This window comes from Lampetra planeri, chromosome 50 (genome assembly GCF_965212315.1).
Source record: "Lampetra planeri chromosome 50, kcLamPlan1.2.h2, whole genome shotgun sequence".
In the NCBI taxonomy this organism is placed as follows: Eukaryota; Metazoa; Chordata; class Hyperoartia; order Petromyzontiformes; family Petromyzontidae; genus Lampetra; species Lampetra planeri.
In genome coordinates this window covers 1,392,497-1,414,981 of record NC_136156.1, presented here as the reverse complement: position 1 = coordinate 1,414,981, position 22,485 = coordinate 1,392,497, and the positions used below count along the sequence as shown (strand labels likewise).

Below are 22,485 nucleotides of genomic sequence, written 5' to 3'. Positions count from 1 at the left end.
TCTTGAAAGGCGCACAAGACTTATAGTTTGCTTGCTCTGCTGCATAGCAATTGCACGATATATCACAGAAGCTCTCCGTGAAAGTTATAAATGTTCAAGGGGATAATAAATGGCATTTTATGACACAGCCATTCATGAATTGCGATCGGAAAGGCAGAAACAGGCCAACCCACAAACATCTCACCAATCTATTCGGCACACACGACACGAGTGCCACAAAGAGCACGCGCAAAATGTAAATTTCTATGCAAAGCATCACCGATGTTTCGTGAAAGTATCATATAATAAAATATATTTCGTGAGCTATTTCATAAAAAAAGCAACCCAGAAAATTCATAGTGACGACAGCACACACAACCAGATGAAACGAGAAACGGATTAAACACAACAAAAATAAGAAACAGGATCGGCTGTACATTTTTTTTCTTCAGGTGGCGACACAACGGGAGTTGAAACCTAACAAGGGAGAGTTTTGGGCGGTGATGAGTGTGAGATTGCTGTTGGCAGCAGATGCGCCTCATCAGATGTGCTCAATGTTAAGGCATCGCAACATACAAAACAACAGATGCATGGGAGACTGGGAGTGTGGGGGCGATGAGGGGAGGGCCACACGATGGCAGCCAGCCACAAAAACCAATACCCTGACCGTAAGCAAGACGAATCCACGAGTAGTTAACCATTTTTATTTGATATCTTACCATCATCTTCATTATTTTTCTCGACTTATTATCCCCCCACCGTGCATGCAACTAAGCAAAGCAGGCGCTTCGTGTATGTTTTCAACCCCCCCCCCCCGTAATTTATTTCGCAGAGGCAAGCGCTCGCCTGCGTTTGACGAGGGAACAAAGCAAGGTGGCAATCATGTTGAGCGGACGCGAGTGGACGCAAGGGCACGTGTTTGCGCAATGGGAACTGCTACGCACGCACACGTACTGGAGAAACACGCGCACACCCAGGCAGTTGTGTATAAGCTGAACTCATTCAAAAGCCACACGCACGCGCGCACACACACACAGTCAAGTGCTACTTTATGCACACAGCTGTGTTACACAAACATCATTTACACAGGGATATAGACTGTTGGAGCAAGTGCTGTTAGCGAACGCCTATAAAGACGGGCATTGCATGCCAAGGGATGATGTTGCCAGCAGCAGACCCGGCCACCTTTGTCTCCCAAGTGGCGATGTTTAAGAACCACATCAGGTACTGCTCATTTAAGGTTGAGTCAAACGAAGAGGCCCCAGGACCGCTTCTCCAGACATTGATCCCCGATAGTGACCACGAACGGGAATCGAACGCAGGTCGCCCCGGTTCGTAGCGCAGCGCGCTCAGCGCTGCATTACCGCTTCCCACTATTTTACAGAGACAAAGGTCCCCCCCCCTGTATAGCCAAACAGACTGTTGGGGACAAGTGCTGCGAGCGAGCACTCACCAACACACACACACAAGTTCTCGCGCAATCCCTCACTAGGAACACCGGCGCTGGTAGCGTGCCAGCAGTACCTGCTAGAGACGTACATGTAGTCTTGTGCGCCGAACTCGCGAGTGCCGCCGATACAGCAGGTCAGGCACGGTACGATTTTCTTCATATTTACCCGCCGACGGAACCGGACACCGCCACCCGGCAGCCCCCTCCCCGTGCCGGCCACATCAAGAGTTGCACCGTCTGCCCTTCGGAGGTGGGTGGGGGGGTGGGGGGGGGCCGATTTCGCGAGACGCTTCGCGACACGACGACCGCGCCGGGAACGTCGCTGCCGGCGCTGGCTAATCCCTCTCGGCACTCGGCGTGTCGGGAGTGAGCGAGCGAGCGAGAGCCCTCGGCGCAGCGAGCGGCTTTAACCGACCGTAGGTTTTTTCATTCTGTTGCCACCGAGACTGCCGCAACCGCTCTCTACCCCTTCCCTGGTTCCCCTCCCGTAGAAGTAGCCCAACCCCCTTGTCTCTCTCCCCCCCACTCCACGAGACGCGGCCATGCCGCCTTCAACAGAACCCAACGACGCGGGTTTTTTTTTTCAGGGAGGTTCTTTTTTTTTTTAAAGGCATTGCCGGCGTCTTGCTAATGAGATTCCGCCGCACGGTTGTACTGCTCCACCGCCAGGCCGTCGGCACGGAGGGGTAAGGCTTATCTCCTTGGTGTAATAGCCATCAATATTTCGTAATCTCTCACCGACACACAGGGGCGGAGACAACTGGAACAAGAGACGCGTTCCAGTCGACATCTTTCTCCAAAGCGTTAATAAATGCGCGCCGTAATAACGCGGTCGTACGTCTATAATTGCTTTACAACTGCGATAAGGCTATTGAAAAGATTAGAAAAATAGAAGTGGCGACGCTTTGGTGGGTAAAGAAAGTGGAGCGGGAGATGGGGCACATTTAAAGAAGTAGAAGAAATGGCTGATTATGGGTAAATAAGAAGTAAAAAAAACTATCTTCCAGACTAAAATAAAATCACAAATACCATCAAATAATCAAAAGCAACAGAAAAAATATAGAGGTGCTTTTAAGGGCAAATTATAACTGGCAGTTTTCATTGTGCCCAAACGTGGCTGATAAAAAATAATAAAACCAGGAAAAATGAATTCATTGCATTAATATTGCAAGTCACAGGGGCTGATGAAAAATATGACTACAGAGAATGTGGATTAGTTGTGCCGGTGCCCAGAAGCATGTCCTGTGGGAATTACACTTGCACTCTCTCAACACGATACATCATATTTTACGGCCTTGTGGTATGACCCGCTATAACTCACTCACGTACACAAATAGCATCAGCAGCACCCGCCGCGGCACGGGGCGGAGGCACATGCAGATGCAGCGAAAGCAGTCGGTCACAGAGGTGGACAAGAGCATCGGTGCGAACGCTGGGGGACACGGGCAAGGACAGTGGGGGAAAAAACGGAGCGTTGGGCGGGGGGGGGTTTGCAGAAGGAGAGGCTCAGGTGGCGCGGGCGGCAGCGAGCAATGAGACGAACGCGCCAACCCGGCCAATATCTAACAAGCGAGCTTGCCCGCAGGTTGCCTGTCTAGCACCTCATTACACCCGCACACACATCCGTCTCCCGCTTCCCCACCCTAGCAGCGCACGACGCGTGCGTGCGAACGAGCGAGCCGGTGACCCACTTGCGCGCTGGCTCGACGTCCAGAAACGTGACCGCTCGCGCGAGCGTCCGAGTCGCCAACAACCCCGCGTGCGGTCTGCCCGTCCGCGCAAGCGATGGCTCCTGCCACCTGGCCGCAAGTACCGGGCCTGGCCACCTGCCCCAGACCCAAGCACCCGCAAGCGCCGGCCCGGCCGCGCGCATGCACCGGAGTGATCTCCACTGCCATCGCTCCACAAGCGTGCGCGCCTGTATGCACGTCCACAGTTGTGACTTCCATTTAAAACATCCAAGATTCATATCGAACATGCATCACCACCACCATCGCCAGCCATAATCAATGCAGTGCTGTATGAAGGCCTCCCCAAGCCGACGCCACCTTTGACAGGGTCTTGCGATGTAACAATCCGCCTAAGCGCCTGCAAATGAGACAATTTCATCGTTTCATCTGTGCGGCGGACGCACCTCCGCACAAGTTCCCTCCTTCGGCTGCCACTCTGTCGCTATCATCCCCCGCCAGGCGTCATCCCTTCCAGCGACACGTCGTACACCGGCCCCGCTTTTAAAGATCAACATTACATCATGAATCGATCTATGTTCTCGAATCCACGTGTTGCTCTTTTTGCCCCTGCGTAATCCCAAACGTGCACCGATATGAATTGGAAAAACTCAAGATTGTGACGCAATTTTGAAGAAATATGAAACAATATATTGTAACACATGCTTAAATATGCCGTTATTTTTAACACTTGCCATCCTCCCAGTCACTCCATATCGCCGTCATGTGATGCATCGCTTACCCTGAAGCACAACTGAACTAAGCACACACACACTTGCCTCCCTCATAAGGCCCAGTGCTTTTGGTCTTCCAGCTCCATCTGTTATGTATTTATTTGATCGCCAATAGAAAAGTTATTCTCAATTAATGTGTCCTCAAAGAGCACAGACAGGCGGAAACACTCGTCCACGATTTATTGGCGCAGTTAGTTTCTTAATGGCACGAGCAATTGTGTTTCTCATGCGGGGAAAATGAAAACAGGAAGCAACGGCACCGCAACCGACTACCGTTGCGCTGCTAAGAATTCGCTGGAAAATGCGTCAGGTGAAAAAAGCAGAAAATGTCAGGTGCACATCTGGAAAATGTGTGAACGGTCTGGCGATTTAAGAAATATATTTTATGTTAACATTAGTGTATTAATAATGTATCCGACTGATAAAAGTGCCCGAAGGAAATAAGGTTGTTTTCATGGTGACCCACTTATTAATTAGCTTGTAAACGCTGAAATAAAATATCGTGTACAGTTTCAAAGATGAATAACGCCCACAGTGCATGCCTAAGTAATTACTAAACAGGAAATATCGCTTTGTAGGGCACGCTGTTTTAATGAACCAATATTCCTTCATCTATAAGCAGTATAGGGCTAAATAATAGCGGTTTCTACAGCACTCACAAACACAAAATGTAATAAGTTTCGTGTGATAATGGGCTTGCTAAGAATATACCCATGTAACTGGGTATATAAAAAACACAGGTAAAGAGGATGCTCTGAAAAAACAGTAGTTACACTTAATCATACTGGTTTAAAGCAATCAATTTATATTTAGCACACAAAGGTTATTTTGTTTATTAGAACTCGCTGTAACACGCTACGGTTTAATGAACCAAACTAAGGCACCGTAATGGGACATATCGACAAGGTTATTGTGCAATGTTAAAGACGAGGTAGACCACATTAAAAACCATCAATACACCCTCGATTTGGGTTCGACTCTTTCAAAGGTGAACAAATGCAGCCGGCAAAGTGGACAAACCCGAAAACCAAATAACATGACGACACACCGCGCCGCTGAAGTAAAATAAACTTCATAAGCCCCATTCAACCAGCAGAGTTTGGTGTGGCACAACAAAAACAGTCGCATGTGCCATTACAAAGCGGCGGTCTCTCAGGGACAGGGCCCTCTGACAGGCAATTAGTCTTGACCGTATTGACCGCCATCGATCGGCCAAAAAAAAAAAACCCCGGGACATAACCCCGGCAGAGTGTTAAGCAGGGAAGCGGGTGCGCGTGGGGCAGCGGGGTTCTCGTTTGTTACTGCCTGAGGACATCATCACAGATGCCGTGCGGGAGGACGGGGCTAAAGAGGGAGGTCGCGCACCCCCCCCCCCTTCACCGCCATGCCCCCCCCCTCGCCCATCACCTCCACCACCGCGGCCACCCAGGCTCCCATGCAGCGGATTGCGGAGGATGCGGGGGGTATGTAGCCAATAGCACGCAGGTGGCTGTCGTCTCTGAAGACAAGTCTAAAGTGCTGGGTTTGGAGTAAAATTTAAAGTGATTTACAGCTCAAATGAGCATTCTGATGGTGCTCATCTCCTTTTTACAGCCCTCGGGCATGAACGGACATTCCACAATCCTATGCCGGGGGTGAGTCTCTCCATAGGACGACCACTTCTGACTTACCCACAAAATGGCACCCATTTTATTGACCCGAGAGGGATGATGGGCCGAGTCATAATACCAATCAGGATTTGAGCCCGCAAACCTTCCGACTGCGACCCGCTTGCTCCACCGCCGAGCCATAGGGCCAGCTAAACAGTAAACAATTGCAGTGGTAAACAATGCCATATGAATGCACAAAACACACGTGGTTGACTGCGGCCACGCACTTGTAAGGCAAGTTCCTTATGTGGGCGCCCGATGTCCGCCGTCTGAATTGGCACGCGTGCGACCGGCTTGCTACTTGCGGCAGAATGAGCAATGCACATCCCCGGCTTCCAACTTGGGCGATGCCCCCCCTTGCGTAACCTTATACAGGGTGCAGCAGGGTGCAGCAGGGTGCAGCAGGATGCAGCAGGGTGCAGCAGGATGCAGCAGGGTGCAGCAGGGTGCAGCAGGGTGCAGCAGGGTGCAGCAGGGTGCAGCAGGGTGCAGCAGGGTGCAGCAGGGTGCAGCAGGGTGCGTTGCCTTGGAAAATGTCACTCAGCCCTGGGAGGACGACTGCGAGTCTCACTTGTCTCTTTAACCCATCCGTAACGTGCGAAGATTGCACTAAATTATGAGCAAGGTCAGGATGACTGGCGTTCAAGGCAAAGAGAGACCTCGCAACCTCCAGCCAGGACTCTGCAGATTTACATTTACCCTTGACATTGAAGTGGTCGTTGACAAACGTCGGCGCGGTATCCCTTACACAAATTATCTACGTATCCGTTTGCATTAATCAGGCTTAAGTAAATGTTAAACTGAAAAGAACAAATAATGCGGATTGGAGGACAGGCCTTGCATATATATCATAATATATTACAAATTGTACATATTTGCATCATTTTCTAATTTTCCACTGAAATAATGTTATTACAATTTTAACTAGAACAGATACTTTAGAATTGATTAATATTAATCTGGGCACTTAGATATACATTAAGTACTTATAGATGCGATGTGTAATTGATTATACATCACATCGGCATTAGCATGAGCCCCACAGCTGCTGTGGATGATCAGTTTTAAGCCACCACAGCCTCTAATTGTTATTGGAGACATTTACAATGATGGACAAATATAGCTCACTCATCAGCATAATTTGTAATTAAAGCAGCCAATGTGCAATTATTATAATAAACAAATAGCCCTACGTTGTGCCGACACATACACCCAACAACATGGCTCACGTGAATCTGTACGTGTGTAATGTCCATGCACTATTTAAAATATAAATATATTGGCGGCGATTACAGCGAGAGTACAGTCTGCAATTTTCGCTCTGCGGTCTAATCACAACTCCCTAAGCAGCGTGATCACAGACGATTCTCCCCGACAATCGCAAACACGAACGCCGCCCCGATGGGCCACAACCCCTTTCAAAAGAGCAAAACAAAACAAGAAAGGCGCCTCACGGCGGAGGCGTTCGCAGTAGGGTTAACAAAACACTGGCGGCTAAAAGTGTCTTCGAGGTAAGGGGCATGCATCAACGGTTTTAAGGATGGAAACACATTGGGGGGGGGGGGAGCAGTGGCGTAAAAAACACGTAAACTCAATTTCCCGGCTCCTGCTTCCCTGGTGTGGCAAGGAAACGCAGGGAATTCTTTTTAAGTCACTCCTCATAAATTTCAATCAAAATCATGAGAGAAACAGAGCGGCGCAGGAATGGCCAGACGCAATATTACGGGGGCCCGCTAACGCGTAGCAATTTCATGCATTTGCATTTAAATTATTCAGGAGCCCTCCCAAGATCGCACCTTTTTTAGCGATGAAACCGCGATACCAGAAGCCAGGGAAATGGATTAAAAAAATAAATCGGCAAGTGCTTGTTTCCAACGTTGAGCAACTACACTCGCACGCTTGTCTTATTTTCTTTGCTGTCCTCGTGAAAGATATGATAGCGAGACAGTAAAGCAAGCACGACCTTTAGAATTTATATTGCTGACATAGTGGCATGATTTTACCCCCAAGTAAATTACCAAGTAGCGATGTGGCACAGTGGCTCACGGCACTGAGAAAAGTTCAAGCCAGTTGCGCGGCTTCCATTCCGGCGTCCTGTTGTGGGCTTCCCTCCAGGTCTACTCAGCCAGAAATGAATAGACACCACTGCAAAAAAACACTGGTGGAAATGGAAACTAAAATAGCTGGAGGTGAGGCCACGCCAACAAACAAGTGTTCCCTGGCAGCGTGTGGCCCAAAGATACTGTGAACTGCACGGGCCACAATGTTAAAATCTTCAGGACAATTGACATTCATTTATCGTTTGTATTTGCAGAGGGCAGAAGGGCAATGCCAGTGCTTGTACATTGCCAACAGGAAGCATGGCATGCTGGGCACTTTCCTTTACGTGCTGCAGACAGCTTATTTATAAAGTGGAGCCACTAGGAAGCATGAACACTCCCTAAGGACTCAGCCTATTGGGTGGAGCCGAGTTCGTCTGGCAACAGCAAGGGTTTGGAATATTAGTGATGTCTTTATAATTTGGTTGGACACACAATTATTACTTCATTTTATACTATTAAAGTAGAAGAGCCTATCAACTAAATAACCCTCAATGTGCCTGATCTCATCGGACCTCAAAAGCCAAGCAGCAGGGTGGAGCTCGGAGAGTGTTTGGATAGGTGACCACCATGTACACCGGGTTGTTATAGGCTGCAGGGCCATGTTTGTGGACAACGTACGGCTGTGGTGCAAGATCTAATTCTGTGCAGTACTGTAAGTCCCTATGCTTCCCACGTCTATCCTCCACGCCCTCACCAAGACGCACAGACCAGCAAGGTGAATTATGGTCCAATAACCCCCATGATCCGCAGTGTGGGGAGGCCTTCATCCTGCAATAAATTGAGAAATGGCTGAACATGTACATATAAACTAACAGATAATCTCAAAATAGACACAATTTATACTTGGCTTGAAAGTGTGTTGATGTCAATCAATTGAGCTAAACCTCGTTGTAAATTGTGAAGAGAATAAAGGCAGTCAATTTCTGTGCAGCCCTTTATTAATCCACTGCTGGATGACAGCCTTAAAGACCGTGCAGTTTGTGGAGGTTATTTTCACCCATACTTCACCACCCTAGTCAATGCGGCTTGGTCAAGGCGGCAGGGAAACATTAAGTTTGTGGATTCAAAGTGCAGCACAACACTGAATATATTGCCGCACACAGTAGAGACATTACTGACTCAAGAGTGAAATCAATGGAATAGAAAATACAGCCATGCTTATTGCATGATTAGAAACCCTCGATTTGTAAAAACACCCTAAAGCAGTTGTGCGATCTTACGAAGGTTTCAGAACAATCGATCATTTATTACATTTATGCTATTCCAGTTTATATGGCACTGGACACGATGTGCTTTTGCCCACCTTCATTTCAAGGCGCCTACATATGAGCCATTATAAATAGGCGGTTACAAATTTAGCGGGAGAGCCTATCTGCTGGATACGTCAATGAGACGAACACTCTCTCAAAAGCTCCTCATCCCAAGGGCAGGCAAGCACGATGCCAACAGGCCCGAATGTACATAAAACAGACGAAAACCCATAAGTGCCGTAGATTTAAACAGCACATTTAGTGAGGGGGAAGCAGAACATAACCGCATGTCTTTAATCCCATTAATATGTGAACGCACTGTATTATTATTATATTTTTCACAAAGTTCTCAGTTTCCGTGCGAAGGGAGGGAAACAAAACGCAAGCATCCATTTTACGCCAATTCCTAGAATTCCTCGGCCGATTTAAACCACAGCATGTTAATACTCTGACAAGTATTAATGCTGTCAGCAAAGTACGGCCCACATTGTATCGTTTTACCTGAGCAGGTGGCCTCTACACCTGTGAGAGCCAGTAATTGTGTTTTAAATGTTGCTAAAAATATTTGTTTTTGTACCAACGGCGAATGCCACCTGGAACTAAACAATCAAAATAAAAAACACAACACTTGCACAATAGCCACGTAGCCATGTGCAACAAATTAAGGCGGAGAGCTACAACTGCTATGCTCTCTTGAACTCAAAAACCATAACATACTCAAACGACTGTAATTTCATGCAGTACATTATCATTGTGCCAGGCTTAAGACGAAATTTTGTTTAACACTTGCGCTATGAACTTTCCCAGTCCCCCACTGCTCCTTCTCTCTTCCCTGCAACAATGCGTCATCGGTTATTTAATTTATACCTTTCCGATTAGCCCAAAAATGTAATCTTGTGGCGGGCTTGTAAAAGACAGCACTGCACTCTCTCCCTCGAATATATATCAAGTCACAAACTACCGGAAAACACTTGAGGTTCCAGACAAATATAGTGCACTGGAATATAACACTTGTAAACATTGGGTTGACCAGACACTTTGTTAGCATGGACACTGGCCTCACCAAAGACAAAGATCTCCCGTATAGCCTTAACAGGCTGTCAGGGCAAGTGCTGTTAGCAAGTACCTATGAAGGCTAGCACAGCACACGAGGGGGTGGGTGGCCAGCACCACACACCTTTGTCTCCCAAGTGGCGATGTTTACACACCGCACCAGGTACTCATTTGAGGCAGAGTCGACCGATGGGGAAGCCCAGGACCGGTTCAGATAATCGTAACTGCTGTCGGCCATGAGCGGAAATCAAACTCGGGTCTCCAGGTTCATTGCGCAGCACGCTAATCCGCTACACTACCACTCCCCACACTGGCCTCACCACACACACGACGATGCCCAGGAAAGCGCCAGAACAAAGCCAGGCGTCAGCGAACGGCCACAGTTCTAATGACAACCTGTAAGTGCTAATGGGGCCCACTGTATCCATTTTTTTTCTTCCCCTTCCTCTTGATTATACAGGCGGCTTGGCGCACACGTTTGCCGGTGCCTGCGGACGAGCGCGTAAATCGCGAACGCCGCGGCACGGCCACGCAGGCTCCAGCCACGACGCTCGCTCTTATGCGACGGCAACAGCCTGCAGCGCTCGCATTGAGAAAGAAAGAAAAACCATTCAGTCTCCGAACACAGGTATAAAAGGGACCCTCGGATCTGAGTGGACAGGTGTGCTAAATCATGCGCGTGAAGTCACAAGGCAAAAACCTGACATTCAAAAGAGTTTTTTTTTTAACACCAGGCAAGGCTGCGAGGGGCATTAGTCTCCTCTCTGCCAGACTTGGAAATAATTACTCACCGGACAATTCTTTGCCTCTGGGCACTCCCGTCTTCGACATCAAGCGAATCAACAAACGTGGCAAGCGCGAGGATTCATTCCGCCGCCACTACCATCACACTGCCTGCCACAACACCGCACAGCGAACCATTTGTAAACGTTACAGAGCCTGGAAAATCAGGCTCAAACGGCACTTTTTCAGGCACGTTTTGGCACAGTAATGCAATATTTAGCAAGACTAAAACACAGGATACACCTTTTAATCATTTGTTTAAATAAATAAAAATTGAGTTAGTTTGGATGTCTGGCCAGCATAGAAGTCGGACAAATACCCTCCACAACAGGGGCTGTTCCACCACGAGCAGTGGCATGGCAAAGCAATTGCAGGGCTGAACCTTTACCTTTTAACACAATGCATGCCCCATTTGCGTACAGATATAAGTTTGCATACGTTTTCTTTGATAAGTAACGTAGTTAAAAAAGATGTAGCCTATGGTGCCAACCAAGCATGGATCATATCACCATCGTAAAAGCACGATTATGAAATTGCAGCTTTACTTTTGCCGAAACTCTGCTCCTCAATTATTCACTTAATTTTTATATCTTCGATTTTTCGAGGAACTATGTAGCGACCGTTCAATAACCCAAATAAAACAATGATTACAATCTCCCTGGAGATCGCTGCATTTTAACTCGAGGCACCACCACCGTTTACGATTGCCCCATGTCATCGCCGCATTTGCATGGCTTAAACGGAGCTGCACGCCCAGGCTACCATTCATCATTAGAGTAAGAAAAAAATATATGGGGCGGGAAGAAGCCATTTAATTAGTCGCCCAGTTTCTTCAGGGCTAGTGGCCTTGGCAAAATTTATCGTGGAGCAGGAAATAGGAGCGGAGCCATTAAATTACCCACGTGGGTTTATCCAGCTTCGCTTCGTGTGTGCCGCCACCCTGGCTGCTGGCAAATGAGGCAGTAGAAATTATCTTTGCGTTCTTGTCCAGGCCACAAATATCACGCCCGCCCCGTAACTTATTTACATCGTGGCACAATGTGATTTACGAAATTGCTGGGCCGAAACACCAAGGTGCCTTGTGTCTAATGAACAAAAGAAGCCTTTTCGCGCTTCCGATGCAATTCTCAATTATACTCTAACGTGGGGACAAGATTGGTGGCCCGAACGTGCAGTGGTTGCAAGCTCTCTCCACTTATTCTGTGGTTAAGAGAATTTGTCTTGGTTTCACAAAGTTGTGCTACGACAAGAACACAAGTTCCATCAGCGATCCCGATGCTGAGACTGCTGCCAAATGTACTTCACTGTCAAAAGGAATAAAGATCGCACTACATCCTTCACAAGCATAGGCAATCGTGTGCCGGCAGTCAATTTTTTCTCGATTAAATGTTGCCTGCAGCGTCAAAGTTCTCCACTAGAGGGAGGAACGGGGCTTCCTTAATACTGGGCTGTTTGTCTTCATGTAGTGGTCTTAATTGCAAGGCCCGCGGGTCACTAGTGGCCCTGGTGACCTTTCGTGCGGCAATCGACAATACACACGTGAAAACACTCCCCCCCCATCATAGTGCTGTCAACCCCAACGGTTTCAAATGTCTTTGAAACCGTCGGTCATGTCTTATCAGTGAAAGTGGCCCCCCCTCTTAAAATGAGTGACGACCACTGCCTTAATGGGCCAAAAGGAACGTCAATAAACAAATGCAATAAAACAATGAAGCAAACCTCACTTTGTATTTCCTTCCAATGGTTTCAAACAGCGGGAGCCAACGGCGCGTCTTCTAACACCGCGTGCTAAACTGATGATAGGGCATGACACAGATTAAGGAACTTCCTTCAAGATGTAGCTCTCATTTAAGTGAGTCACAACCCAAGCGGTGATTACGTGGGTTCGTCTGTGGGCGGTTCAATGGTCTGTAACCCTAATCCAGAGATTGGCATTCAGAAAAAGAAGCTCTTCAGCAGCAAGGAATTGGCCAGCCCCCTGTTAATGTGTCTGCTTGCACTCCAGTCGACGCCAATTTGTATCCAGACAGAAAGTGCCGGAGCAATTTTCGCAATTTGTGTATTCGTTTAATATTTGTTTTATTTACCTTATCAAACAGCAATTTAAATAAGCCTATGTTATAACATCCTCTGTATTTTTTCCGCAGCTTAGACACAAAAGCAATTTGTTTTTGCTGCAGGCAGACAATAGAATATGTATGCTCCATTGATCTTAAGCCACCCAGTGCTCCACCGAGATAAACTACAATGAGATGGAACGCAGCCTCTGCCTCACCTGCTATTGCCTCTTTCACATGAATCACTTCGGTCTTTAGAAGACCATCTTAGGGCAGCACAGCTTATCTTTTAAAATGCGCTCTCATTGGTAGGAAAGCACAATGTCCCCATTAAGGCTAATATTCAAACAATAGCTCTCGAGTGTACAGATCAAGATCGTGGAATTCTCCTAAGCACTTTTTACGACCTCCGAGCGGCTATATTCGACAGATTTCATTATGCCACGCCACATCCGACACACAGCAATCTCGCGTGTGAATGACTTCCAAAAGCCACGGATCAAAATTGAGCGGTCTCAACGGGCCCCGGTGCAAGTGGCCCAACGTCAGGCAGCGTCTCGAGAGCGCAGACTCTCAAACGTGTACCACTCACTGCCTAACGCCAACGTATCGGCCACGGCTTGAAAAGGTACAATTGCCAATGAAATTTCAGTCAATCAAAATTTCTGATGTTAGCACGATTACGCCCAGGTCACAAATAGCCTCAACAGAACCTACTTAATAATGGTGAATACACAAACATTTTAAGAGATCCCACCAACAGCCTCGTTACAAAAACGAACAGTATAATCACCGATTCAGCTTCATTAATTGAACAGAACCAACGGTTTTCCTTAAAACCCTCTGCTGCTAGACCACCCAGATTATATGGCTTACCAAAAATCCATAAAGAAGGTACGTACACCCCTTCGTCCCATCGTCTCCACCACTGACTCACCCACCTACAAACTGGTCCGATATCTGTCTGAGACCTTACAGCCATTCACTGGTAAGACCACCTCTTTTGCACTTAACTCACCTGGTATCGTCAATTAAGGACATCTCAATGTCCGCAGGTGATTTGCTCGTTAGTTTCGATGTAGTTTCTTTGTTCACCAAAATTCCTGTATCCGACACCATTGCAATCATTGAAGATTTGGTCCAACATGAATTGAATGTTGATGTACCGGCCCTGGTGAGACACTGCCTCACCAATACATACTTCACCTGGAAAGGAACAATCTACAAACTGAAGGCACCCCAATGGGTTCTCCCTTGTCTCCGGTTGTAGCCAATGTTTTCATGGAAAAATTTAAGACTGACGCCATCCAGGCATCCACTCTACACCCGTCGTTGTAGAAGGGGTACGTAGATGACACGTTCGTCATCTGGCCACATGGCCGACCGGCTCTGAACCAATTCCTCAACCACATCAATTCCATACACCCAGCCATCAAATTCACCATGGAGGTAGAAAAGGATGGCAAGCTACCTTTCTTGGATGTCCTAATCAAAAAGAGACCAGGTGACTCAATGAGCAATTCTGTCTACAGGAAAGCAACCCATACTGATGCCTACCTAAAACCTGACTCCCACCACCATCCATCCCAGAAGAATTCCCTCATCAAAAATCTACACCATAAAGCTCTATCCCATCTGTGAAGGATGTGATCCCTGACATGCAATACCCCGGCGTCTACAAACTAAGCTGTATCTGTGGCAGCAGTTACATTGGGGAAACTAAGCGACATGTCTCGGACCGTGTTCGTGAGCATAAGGCAGATTTGAAACACGGTACGACTAATACTTCTGCAATGGCCGATCATTAATTTAATGCGGCTGGATCATACGAAATTGATTTCTCCAAGACAAAGGTACTTTGCAAACCCACTGGCTATCAACAAATATTAATTCATGAAGCCATCCATACAGATGGACACAATTTCAACTGAGAAGATGGGTACAAACTAAGCAATCACTGGAAGGACGTTATTAACCAGTCTAAGTAATAACTGGCTGTTGTGTTTCCATTTTAGACCTGGAAGCCCTTTAATTGGTGGAAGCCCACCACCAGCACCATAATTACCCACTACTACCATCACCTCTAGCAGCAACCTCCACCGTCACCAGTGTGAGTGTGTAAAGCGAGGTGCAATGATTACCTGGCAGCCCTTTAATTGGTGGAAACCCACCACCGGCGCCGTCGCTGCCCCGCCCATGCTGCTGACACTTGGGCTACGCCCATCTTAAACCTTTATAAACAGTTTGCCTTTAGAGGCTAACCCCCTTTTCCTGATGACGACCGCTTGTGTTGCGATCGAAACGTCGTGGTTTGTTTTTATTCACTTTATTATTATTTGTCTATCAACGTGACTTTACCGAAAGAACCAAAGAATAGCGAGAACACGGTTAGGTATTTGCAAAGGCTTCCTTTCCATAAAATGGATAACATAAAATAAAAGCAATAAAAAATCAGCTGTCAATCCACTGCCGGCTGAAGGCTGTAAAGCTAGTGAGAGTGAAATCATATAACATGAAGTTACCAGCAGGTACTTCATATATTTAACTCTCCTTTTGCCCCATATGTGTGAACACTTTTAATGGATTGTTACACAAAGCATTATTATCAGACATGATCAATCCACTGCAGGATTTAGGCCTCCACAAGGTGTCACCATCTCTCACGGTTCTGCAATGCAACAATCCACTTAGCATTCTCACACGAGACCGATTACACCACTACATCTGTATGCATGCATGTTGAACTTCTTTCACACCGTACGTAGCCAAACACAACAAAGCAGAGGTGTTCCATTCCTTGGCTGCCACTCCTTAACAGTTTACCATAAAGTTCACCCAATTTACTCATGGGCAACAATGTAAAATAGTAGATGCAATCAATGTTCTGTGGTTAACCTGCGATCTTCCAGAGGTGGCTTGGCTAAAGCCGTGTTTGAGAATGTGCAATCGGCCTGGTAGGAGCCTAACATTCATAGGCTGTCAAGCGCCAAATGAGCACTTCCAGACCGAGCCCCTCTCCATTGCTGCATTGAGAAAATCCACTCAGAAGGAGGTTTTAGAATGAGGGCAAGGATCACTTACAGCAGCCACGCAGAAATGATTAATATTTCTCTGATATATATTCCAGTCGTCCCGCACATGCCGCTTGGCATCGTATTAAGTTTAGCTCCACTTACGAAAAAATAAGAACAGATTTGACCCTATCTGGCAATAAAAAAGGTGTTAAGATGTTCAAACACCAAACAGAAACCTCAAGTCTGCATTAACCGCACGTACACTTGTGGTGAACATGCAAACAAACATGCTCTGATAATACAGGTAAGTCCCCGAGTTACGATGGTCCGACTTACGATATTTCGATCTTACGATGGCGATAGCGATATGACAAAATTGTTAAATATTTTACATTTCGCGCGGCAGGCAAACGCAGCAGCGTACGAGGTACGATACTGTACTTTATCATTGCCATCCTCCTCTTCGGACAACTAAGTTAATGTAGCCATCAACAACCTCGCATCGTTCAAGTATGCAGACGACGGACAGAATCTTGGTGAGTACAATACAATATGATACGTTACGATACGTTCAATGCATGTGTGATACGTAGCTTTAGCGATTTTATTTTAGGGTTACCACGATACGATACATACGTTCAATGAATGTTAAAAGTTTTTATATCAGATAGGATTGTTTCCTGAAAAAACTTTCTATTAAATTGCAGTCCATATAGGTAGGCTAAGAATTTACCTTGTTTTTACTTTAAATTTTACTGTGCAATACAGTATTGTAATTAATAAATACATACAGTATATAGTTTATAAAGTACGGTACTGTAAATGGCTCTGTTTTGCTAAATTATCACCATTCTTTAAGACTCCTGGGCAGGCTAGGCCATCTTCTTGGTTCTTTCGGTAAAGTCACGTAGAAGGGAAGTAATAAAATAATAAAAATAAAACATAATAAAACAATTCTCACGACGTTTCGGCCACAACGCAAGCAGCCGTCCTCAGGTGAAAACCAGGTCTGTCGAGGCACCTGAGGTCTGTCGAGGCACCTGAGGACGGCTACTTGCGTTGTGGCCGAAACATGGTGAGAATTTTTTATTATGTTTTATTTTTATTATTTTATTACTTCCCTTCTACGTGACTTTACCGAAAGAACCAAGAAGATGAATCCCTGCATTCACGAAAGCTTTAAATCGAGGCTAGGCCATCTTCGACTTATGATATTTTCGACTTACGATGGGGTCGTCGTAACGCATCTCAATCGTAAGTAGATGACTACCTGTATAAGCATTGTCTTTGAAACTGATTGGCCTACACCAGAGACAGCCTCACCAGTGTCAAGACCAGAGGACGCCAAAAGGCGAACAAGCACAAAGATAATGCCACTATCAGAGCATTTAGAGCTCGGGGTGAGCAGCTACAAAATGGGACCTTTTTCCAGCATCAAAATTAGCTCCACTTGTTGGATGCTTCTTCAGTTAAAATCCTGAAGCGCCAAGCAGTTGGAGCAAAATGTCGGACATCGTGGAGAACAACACACGGCACAACATGAACACACAACAGAGAGCGGTACAGGGTACGGAACAATGGAGTAAACACATGCAATAATAAGTATGAATTTTAATATTCATGAACATGCCTTGGTCAAAAAAGTGCAGCACACGCATGTTCCCGGGAATCTTTTCTGACTTGTCTCTTGGGCATTTTCACTTAATTAAGGAATACTTAATTAGGCATGGGACACCCAATGTGCTTGGCAATCTGCAGTGATTGGAAGCACGGCTGATACACTGGTGAAATGTATTTATTTTAAAATAATGTCAAGCAAACGGCAAAAATTAAGAAACCAATTGCTGCTTGCCGACTTTGATAGGTAAAAATGGTTCAAAACATTTAAAAATTACAAGACTAAGGGCGTTTGCAGGAGGACATTACGAACAAATGTATAAGCAAATTGAGCAGATCAAACGGCAAAATAAAAATTCAGAATACGTACACACTGATGCAGATTCGTTATAATGTTAAAGTATCATCATAGATTACAACTGACTTTAAAGTGCAATGTATAGAGTGAATAAGCCAAATCAGAAATGCCAAAACACATGCAATTCACATTACGTGGTCGCAATGCAAATTGCAGATTTACACTGAATAAGATAACTGCGGTATTAAATATATAAGAATGCAAGCAACAGGCTGTCAAAAAACAGAGATGGATCAAGCGGAAAAAAGTGGACAAGACCAAAGGGGTCATCCATTTAACTTGATGTCCTTTCCCCCGCACCCCAGAATAGCAGTGCTGGCTATGTACGGTGCAAAAGAAGAGCAACGTACACACACACACACATCCAAGAAAGCGATGGGATTGAAATGTTGAGGTAGAAGATGGAAATTAAGACTGGGGAATGGTGGAAAGGGACGTGTGGGAAGATACATTGATCTGGAGAAGCTGTGTACGTCGACCAACCCGGCGAGAAGCTGGTGCGGAGGATGGATGATGACGATGACGAGTATGAATTGTAATTAAACAAGCGGACCATTCGCTGTACGATTTGCAATCCTGTGCTCTGCTGGCAGTTGCTGTGATGCCACGGCAGGGCCTCGAGACTTGTTTTACGAGCGGAAGGCACAATAAAAAATCATGGCAATGGTGATCTAGCCGCATGTCGGCTCAATGCGAAAGGCAAGCTGGGTTCAACACATCCAGCATGACGAACAATATTTCCTTACGCGCACACCTATGCACATTGGCACAAATGCTTTAAAGTTGGTGGGAATGTTGGCAGCATTGTAGTTTAAATTATTTAACATACAATGCTGGGTGCAGAGAGCTCTGAAGTTTCCCTGCAATGTTGTTCTCAGTGTAGTGCTAAGGAACACCATGAAAATCACATTAACCATTTCGTTTACAATTCTCTGGGCGCCCAAAACAAATGAAGTCGGGATATTGGTCACCATGCACGTGTGTTTTTTCATACACCAGATCTACAGCCGCTATACAAAGCACACTGCACCTAGGGGGGGAAATTATTTTTTTTAAACCACAACTACACAATTTTCTATTAATATGCAATTAAATGACAATTTGGATTTGCAGCCAAATCAATTAAAATAAATCGCACAGCTGCTGTAAAGGGTTAAGGTTAACACACCATGAGGAAACGTAAAAGTAGTAATGTGTATGGTGTTTAATATTTGTTTTCCTTCCTTGTTGAAATATAAAGCTATCCCCCCCCCCCGTCTTAATGGGACAAGAGTTGTTAGCAAGGTCAATGTGCGAGGCACATGCGCACACAACTGGACGGTGAGCGAGCAGCAGCCAGAGCAGCCCACGTTTTTATCCTCGGGCACTGCAGAACACTGCACCATCTGTTCTCTTTAGATAGGCCACGCAATGCTGGGCGCTGCTGCGCAAAAATACCTTGGCACAAGAGCAATGCATCTGGGCAGCTGGCTGGGTCGCGACACTCCGTACCAGCGCGGACAAGGTGAATTTGAAAGAACCAACCGAGTTGAGTCGTGCATTTTCTTCTTTTTGAAACCAGTGCTACAAACAGTGTGGAAACAGTTCTATCACACTGGGAACATTTACTCAGGGACAGCACACTAATTTAAACACGGGTGGAAAAGTGAAAGAAGTGCGGCCCACACGACACACCGCGTGACAAAGTAAAAAAAAATAGTAATTATACGGATGTGACAGCCCTCAAATGATTAATAATGAGAATTTAGTAAAGACATTATGAGTAGCCACAGGGAGTATATGTTCGGTATAATTCCATCGGCTAGGCACACACAAAGAAACCTCAATTAGTATTGCAGATTGTAGGCGCAAGTGCTCTTGTGGCGAGTTTCTGAGTCCAGCACACACGCACACGCGTACAGGCTGGTATATCATGGAACACAATGTGCCACAATGTTCAAAGCTCTATATAGGCAAGGCTTTCTGGACGGGGGAAGAGGAGAGGAAAGAAAAGGAGCCATCCACTGCACATAAAAGTGTGACAGGAGGCTCAAACAGAGTTATAAATGTGCCCAACTTATCCTTATGCTGACAGCAAACATTAATAAACAATGCTGTGCTGTAAAATGCATGTTAGTGAAATATCTTTGCTTAACAACTTTACACGAAGGTTTATTTTTGGGTTTGAGTTATAGGTTTGGTCTGTAACTCGTTAAGTTCACTTTACACCAGCCCCATTACACCCGTTTTGGCAATGAGCTTTCTTTTACACCAAAGACACACCTACAACAACAACAACTACCGTTCACAACTAAGTGGCGGTTACGTCACCACGGCGCGTCACACTAGGTGCACTTTGGGGCCACGTGAAGTGTGGAAGGCCCACTGGCAGGTCACGGAACAGTCCCAGGTGCCATGGGTTGACCGACTTGAGATGAATGGTAGATGCACCAACACACACAAAATAAAAGACAGATATCCCCCCGTATAGCCTTAGCAGACTTTTTGGACAAGTGCTGTGAGTGAGCGCGTCCAAAGGCCAGCACAGCACACGAGGGGGTGAGTGATCAGCACCACACACGGCCGCCTTTGTCTCCCGAGTGGCGATGTTTACACACCGCACGAGTTACTCATTTGTGGCAAGGGGAGGAACAGAAACAGTTCAGAAAATCGTCACTGGCGGTGTTGGCCGCGAGCGGGAATCGAACTCGGGTTGCCGGGTTTGTCACGCAGTGCGCAAACCGCTTCACGACCGCTCCCCTACACACAAAGACAAGTACACACACACACATTTATGGGTTATCCTTAAGCAAAAAAAAAAAGGAAACTGTTGTTAATATTTAGGGATTCATCAAAATCGGCGGTGTATGGCTAACGAGCCAAACATGTGATGGTGTTACAGTTTAATAGAGAGCGATGAAAAACATCACCAGTGCACTTAGTTGGAGAAACATTGGCCCAAGGGAAGTGTGCATCATTCGTTATTTAATTATACACAGAGTACCCATTCACCAAAGACCAAATGTGCCCTAATTATAACTTAGAAAAAATACACAGGGATAAGTTTTGGCCTAATTAAAAATTCCCTGCCACCACTCTGCTACGCTACCACTCTAAATGTCCCTCCCGCCCCCCCCCCCCATAGCAGGGAAACGTCAACAATTCAAGTAACCTCTGGCTGAACAAAAGAAAGCCTTGACCAATGTCATTGCAATACGTGCTGCGTCATAAACTAACATTCATTGCAAGCTAATGATTCCAGAAATAATGATCGAGGTATCATCGGCATAATTCCATTCTTGAGGTATTTATTTCTCTGGATTCCGTGAAATCAGCCAACAGGCTCACTAACTTTGTTCCAAGAAGCGGTGGTGCATCTTTAACGATGTCCCGTTATACCATCTTATCCGGGAGCATTTCATGTTTTCATACGCTGAAGACCATTGGCTACACATTCAAGTGCGACATCTTGAACACACTCTTCTTCATCTGAAACGCAGATTATTATTGGTTCCTGGGAATTGCCAATCGTCATCCTCCTTTTTTTGCTGCTTTCACGCTTCCCCCATTTCTTGCAACGACATCTGCAAATTGTTTGTTGAGTTCGACTACTGTCCTCATTCTTTCCCGAGCAAATTTTTCTCCATCTCCAAGTTCCATATTTTGTAAGGCATCTCCATCTTTCCTCTTCCTCAACAAGTGTTTTGTGGTTTCAGAAAAAATGTCAGGTTTGTTCTTTTGAACTTTTTCCATCACTTGCGAGACACTGTAACTACAATAGTTATACAATCTGTTACGACGATAGTTATTGCATTGAAATAGTGACATTCCATTTAATGATTTTGCTTCGAGGCATTTGAATCTGTTGCTTGAGAGTTACAAAATTTCCAACGCCTAACCTCGATATTTGATATTCACGATTTTTTTTTGCCTGTAATTAGCATTGCTCTCCCTTTGGCTATGTCGTAATTCAACTTGCGACACAAAAGACCAAGATTCCCCAGATAGCCTGAACAGACTTTTGAGGCAAGTGCTGTTAGCGAGCACCTATGAAGGCCGGCACGGTGCACGAGGGGGTGGGTGGCCAACACCACGCCCAGCCGCCTTTGTCTCCCTAGTGGCGATGTTTACACACCGCACGAGGTACTCATTTGAGCCTAAGTCGACCTAGGGGAGGCCCAGGACCGTTTCAGATAAATGTCACTGGTGTTGGCCGTGAGCGGGGAATCAAACTTGGGTGACCGGGTTCGTAGCGCAGCGCGCTAACCGCTAACACTATCGCTCCCTAAACTTGCGACACACACAAGGTCATGGTCACTTGCTGCATCAAATTGTGTCGAGTAGAGAGACATCTCTTGACGATGTGGGGTTTGCCTGTTAGAATCACGTCAACCGTGTTTCTAATGTCCCCATTTGGACTACTCCACATTAATTTTCTCGTGCATATGTCTATGCAAAAAAAGGTAGATAAAAAATTACCTCAAGATTTAAGGACATATTAGCCTCTCATCGCAAGCACATAAATTGTTCACGAAGTTCATTGGAAACAGATAAATGTTAAATGTCAAGGCCAGAGAACCATATAAGCAGAGGCTGGACTTATGAAGGCTTCATCTACCATAAAATACATCCATAAGATGAGATTCAGGAAAAGGCAAATTAATTTAAGATACCATCATGCCCATCCTTTGTAGACCACGATAGAAATGTATGCAATTATCCACGCTCTCCAA

The 22,485-nt window shown here is 45.9% G+C and overlaps 1 protein-coding gene across 7 annotated transcripts in view; it reads right to left on the bottom strand.

The window, feature by feature from the left end:
• The window catches only part of LOC144734199 (kelch-like protein 9), a 113,989-nt gene that overhangs the window by 49,958 nt on the left and 41,546 nt on the right, over positions 1 to 22,485 (bottom strand). Inside the window, exon 1 of one of the 7 annotated variants that reach the window (XM_078616289.1) lies at positions 10,736 to 16,765. The exons of 3 other annotated variants lie outside the window; for them this stretch is intronic. Coding sequence is in view for 2 of the 4 variants with exons in the window: in XM_078616283.1 (XP_078472409.1) it covers positions 1,504 to 1,589 (86 nt within the window). In the remaining 2 variants the exon portion in view is untranslated. Of the gene's footprint in view, positions 1 to 1,503; positions 1,875 to 3,898; positions 5,206 to 10,735; positions 16,766 to 22,485 lie in introns of those variants that run through there. 3 more of the 7 variants (XM_078616288.1, XM_078616283.1, XM_078616284.1) reach the window with 3 other exon arrangements.